At 46.8% G+C, this 5,517-nt stretch overlaps 1 protein-coding gene across 1 annotated transcript; it reads right to left on the bottom strand.

Annotated features, from left to right (window-relative positions):
• On the bottom strand, positions 1-724 carry LOC141105381 (histone H1.3-like). The gene has a single exon (XM_073595249.1). It carries the CDS (start codon positions 697-699, stop codon positions 43-45), a length of 657 nt encoding a protein of 218 aa, XP_073451350.1. The 5' UTR covers positions 700-724; the 3' UTR covers positions 1-42.
• Positions 725-5,517: the final 4,793 nt, after the last annotated feature.

Below are 5,517 nucleotides of genomic sequence, written 5' to 3' on the forward strand. Positions count from 1 at the left end.
GGGGTGGAGATGAAGGAGTTCTCCGGCTACTGCCGCCTTCCTTTATTTCTTCTTCGGAGCGGCCTTCTTGGGCTTGGCTGCTGTCTTGGGTTTAGCCGCCTTCTTAGCCGGACTCTTGGCGGCTTTTTTCGGCTTGGCTGCAGCTTTGGGCTTCTTGGGGCTCTTTGTCGCCTTCTTGGCGGGAGAAGCTGCAGCCTTTGCCGGTTTCTTGGCGGCCTTCTTGGGGCTCTTGGCTGCTTTGCTGGGGACTTTCTTCTTGGGGGACTTGGCTGGCTTCTTGGCGGCCGCAGGTTTCTTGGGCTTGGCCGCAGCCGATGGCTTCTTCTTGGTGACTTTCTTGGCCTTGTCGCCCTCTTGCTGCTTCTTGTTGATCTTGAAGGATCCGGAGGCTCCATGTCCTTTGACCTGGACGAGGCTCCCCTTAGTCACCAGCGCCCTGATGGCGATCTTGAGGCGGCTGTTGTTCTTGTCCACATCGTATCCTCCGGCGGCCAGGACCTTCTTGAGGGCGGCCAGGGAGACCCCGCTGCGCTCCTTGGAAGCGGCCACGGCTGTGACGATGAGGTCGGACACGCTGGGACCGGACGGCTTCTTGCTGCCTTTCTTGGCTCCTCCGGCTGCCGCCTTCTTAGTCGTCTTCTTCTTGGCGGCGGGCTCCGCTGGAGGAGCGGGGGATGGGGCGATCTCAGTCTCCGTCATGATTCGCAACAAAGGGTTACACAACCTACATAATACAATGGTCCTATCACTCTGGCTTTATACTGTACGATCCTCATTTCTATTGGTTCAGACACAACATGCTGTCTGCACTGCTATTGGCTACACGTTAGACACGCCCACCCACTGTCACTCCAGTGCTGGGAATCTTCTCTCTTGTTGTGTTTCCCTGGCAGAGAGAAAAACGATTTGTATCTAATATATGACAATGTACGATCTTCATCGGGGACCCGATCTGCTCACTGGACTGTCACTTATCGATCTGTCACTTACCGCTCTCATAATCTGCTCAGGAGGCTGAACACAGAGGCTACAAACACATCCATCCTCCTGAGTGTGTGTCCCATTCTTCCTTCTACCTGCTTTTCTACACACATTCTCATCAGAAAACAATCTTCTCACATCTCCCACTACAATCATCTTCACATTAGATGAGTGAAGAGTGAAGATCAGGAAACATTTCCCTCTAATACAGAACTCTGCTCATCTATAGCTGAGTAGAAGGAGCCTGGAACAAAAACATCAGCCGGAGACCTGAGATCCTTGTGTGATGTGATGGGGGAGATTGTTAGAGATACAAAGGTGTCATCTGATGAGGACATGTCATATTTCATGTACTATTTATTATTCTTTACTCATTATGACAACAGTAAGTTTGTAGCCACTGCACACAGCAGACTAGTAAGTCGTTTATTCTGGTGGTGATGTATCATTATTTCCTCATCAATCATCATGATAAATATATTGCCATTCAAATACTCTGAGTAAGTTTATTGCTGTATAAAGAAGAAAAAAACTAAAAACGAAATCAATTATCTATCTATCTATCTATCTATCTATCTATCTATCTATCTATCTATCTATCTATCTATCTATCTATCTATCTATCTATCTATCTCCCAAAGTTCAGTTCAGTAATCATTACTTTGTGGCAAATTCCATTATAGTCTATGGTGGGTCAAATCTTGATAGTAAATCTTGGTCATTTGTAGTGATAAATTACTTTCTAGGACAGAGGTCTCCCAACTTTCTACCCAAAGGTCCAGTTTACTATTCTGCAGACTTTTTGAAGGGGGGGGGGCAGCGCATTGTTGGTGTTAGTGGAAGAATAGTGTCCCATCATTGGTTTCCATGGAAGGAATTATGCCCCTGCACTATATGTATGGTGTCAGTGGGAGGAATGGTGACTCAACATTGGTGTCAGTAGAAGGAATAGAAACCTATCATTGGTGTCAATGGCAGGAATTATGCCCCTATTGGTATTGTCAGTGGGACTAGCTCTCCATCATTGGTGTCAGTTGGAGAAATAGTGCCCCATCATTTGTGTCAGTGGGATGAATAGTGTCCCATCATTTGTGTCAGTGGGAGGAATAGTGCCCCATCATTGGTTTCATTGGGAGGAATAGTACCCCATTATTGGTATCAGTGGGAGAAATAGTGTTCCGTCATTGGTATTAGTGGGAGGAATAGTGTCCCATTATTAAGGGTCACTGTAAATAGTAGTGTCCTATCATTGGTGTCATTGGAAATAATAGTGCCCTATCATTGGTTTCATGAATAGTGTGCAATCATTGGTGTCCATGGGAGGAAAAGTGCCCCATTCAGGGAAGTCATCAGAATTTTTTTGGGCCCCTTACACAGCTTTAGGCTTGTGCGCCCCCCACCGCCCCGGGCCTGACCACCAACATTCCCCAGTGTCCGCTCACTGTCCCACCAAATCCGCCCACTGGCTATCCCACAAAGGCCCATCCCATGTCCTCCTCCTTCTCCATCCTATGTCCTCCTCATCCTCCTGCAATCCCATCTCCTCCATCCCATGCACTCCTTTCTCAAGTCCCATCTCCTCCATCCCACATCCTCCTCCTTCTCCAGTCCCATCTCTTCCATTCCACATCCTCATTCTCCTGCAGTCTTATCTCCTTCATCCCATGTACTTTTTCTCCAGTCACATCTTATCCATCCCACACCCTCCCCCAGTTCCATTTCCTCCATCTCATGTTCCCCCCTCCTCCTCCAGTCCCATCTCCTCCATCCCATTCCTTCTCCAGTCCCATCTCCTCCATCCCATTCATCCTCCAGTCCCATCTCCTCCATCCCATTCCTCATTCAGTCCAATCTCCTCCATCCCACGTACTCCTACTTCAGTCCCATCTCCTCCATCCATTGAGCCGAGGGAAGAGGCCGCATTGGAAGCTGCTTTGCCAGACAAAGTACCCTGAGCCTGGGTGAGAGAGGATGAGAAGGATGAGGACGGCTTGGTCATCCACTCGACCAAGTCTTCTGCATGTTGTGGCTTAACACGGCCAGCTGCCAAAAAAAAGGCCAAGCATGTCCCACAGCCACGTGCTGATGAGGATGCACCGTTTCCATGACCAGCACTGTTGCCTCTAGACACAGAGCCTGCTTGCCCTCTTTTATTGGCCTGTGACTGTCTGCCTCTCCTTGTTGGCCTTCCAGACATACTAATGGCCTGCAGGGAGATGTAGCTGCACAAAACTGGGATGTATACAGTATATATACCGATTATACTGCAGCTAGCAGAATCAACTGCCTGCCTGTAGTATTATTAGTATGAGAACACCTGCACTTGTCTTCAGGTAGCTATACTGTAGGTGCAACTGTGCAGAGTACACAGTACAGTAACTGGAAATACTTCAAGAGCCTACAAAAGCACCGGGCTTCTATACTGTAGGTGCAACTGTGCAGGGAACACAGTACAGTAACTGGAAATACTTCAAGAGCCTACACAAGCACCTGACTTCAGCTAGCTACACTGTAGGTGCAACTGTGCAGGGTACACAGTACAGTAATTGGAAATACGTCAAGAGCCTACACAAGCACCTGGCTTCAGGTAGCTATACTGTAGATGCAACTGTGCAGGGTACACAGTACAGTAACTGGAAATACGTCAAGAGCCTACAAAAGCACTGGGCTTCAGGTAGCTATGCTGTAGGTGCAACTGTGCAGGGAACACAGTACACTAACTGGAAATACTGTAAAAACACCAGCCTGCCTGAAAATCCTCTGGGTTAGTGGGTCTTGAGGATAGATCACTGGCCAGAGCTTGCACAGTATGCATTTGAGCTACTGGCCTGTCCTGCATCCAGCATTCTTTCGGAACGCACATTCAGTGCTGCTGGAGGCTTTGTAACCGATCACAGGGTGCACCTGTCCACCAAATTGGTTGATCGGCTGACCTTCATAAAAAATGAATCAGTCTTGGATCACCAGCTACCAAGCACCTGATGCTGATGTAACTGATTGATTTTTTTTTTTTTTTTAATGTGAGATCCCTTTTAAGACTGCCTATGCTGATGCTGAGTGACTATCCTGTTATGCTGAGTGACAATCCTCTTCCTCCTCAATTTTCATGCTGATAGCTTGTAAGAATATTTTTGGTTCTGGGCCCCGCCACAAGTGACCAAGGCCCAATTTTTATGCCCCTGTTTACCAGGGGCGTATAATTACAATTTTTGATGCAATACTTTGCAGCAGGGCTCATTCCTGCGTTCCAACTATAGCATCTGTGAGGGGTTGCAATGTTGTGACACCAGTGCCTAAGTCCCAATTTTTCTGCCCCTGTTCAACAATGGCATGTAATTACAATTCTTGATCTAATATTTCACAGCAGGGCCCGTTCCAGCGCCCACCAAGAGTAACTGTGTGGGCTTACAATGTTGTGGCAACACCAACACCTAAGGCCCCAATTTCTGCAGAGTATATAGGGCAGGCCCTAGACACGCCAGGGAATCACAGGACACGGTCATATTAACTGCAACACGATCGGCTTGTTCCAATTGGTGTTTCTATCGGCTGCAGGTCTCTCTTTTCAGCCATAGTTTTCCACCCTTGATTATACTATTGTGACACCTTCTACATCTTTCATCCTATGATGAACCACTCCTAATAATGGCTGTTTTCCGGTGTCCTGTCTCCCTATTTGAATAGCTTACTTGCATATTCTCCGTCAGGTCCCTCTTATTGTCCCCTGCAGCCATTTACTGTGATCTCTGTTTTTGAGGCCTTGCTCCGGAGGCATGTAGCATCCATCCCTGGTGAATTGCAGAAAGCTCTGTAGCGCTTTAGGTATCAAACAACTGTCCTTGAAGAAGCCAATACTGGCGAAACATGTCCGGCATCTGAATACCCACTCACTGAACTGGCCGTCACAATCATCAGGCCAAGTGATGTGAAATATTTTTTGCTACAGAATTGATTTTAGAATTTTCCGCACACCTTGTCTATGTGATTGTCATGTCTAATTTTATTGATTTTTGTTAAATAAATACAATTTTTTATTCTCAAGTATTGTATTCTGTTTCTCTTGGCACCACCATAATCCCTATACTTCTTCCCCCTCTAATCTGAACCTTTCCCTATGTTTTCCAAAAAGCTTAAAAATAGATTTTTTGGCTGGAGCTACACTTATGTACCAGTTCAAAATTACAAACAGATTCTATTTAACAACAAACCTACAGTCCCTGTCTTGTTTGCACTGCCTGTATACTGCTGTTCAGAGTATATAGGGCCTGGGGGCCCCACGCCTTTCCTTTAATATCCATACAAGACCCAAAGAGCCTGGTAATAGACTTGGGGGGGGGGGGGGGGGTGTAGCCATGCCGTTTGTCTCACTGATTTTCATCCATATTGTCGGGACCCGATATTATATTAAAGCCGCAGGCAGTTTTCAATGACTTTTATTCCTTTAAAAATGACATTTTGTGCAGGGACTGTTCTAAGCATGGGAAACACGCGCCACTTTACAGGCATACTATAGACACCCCCCAGGTAGGATATTTA

Source organism: Aquarana catesbeiana, linkage group LG08 (genome assembly GCF_042186555.1).
Source record: "Aquarana catesbeiana isolate 2022-GZ linkage group LG08, ASM4218655v1, whole genome shotgun sequence".
NCBI classification, from domain to species: domain Eukaryota; kingdom Metazoa; phylum Chordata; class Amphibia; order Anura; family Ranidae; genus Aquarana; species Aquarana catesbeiana.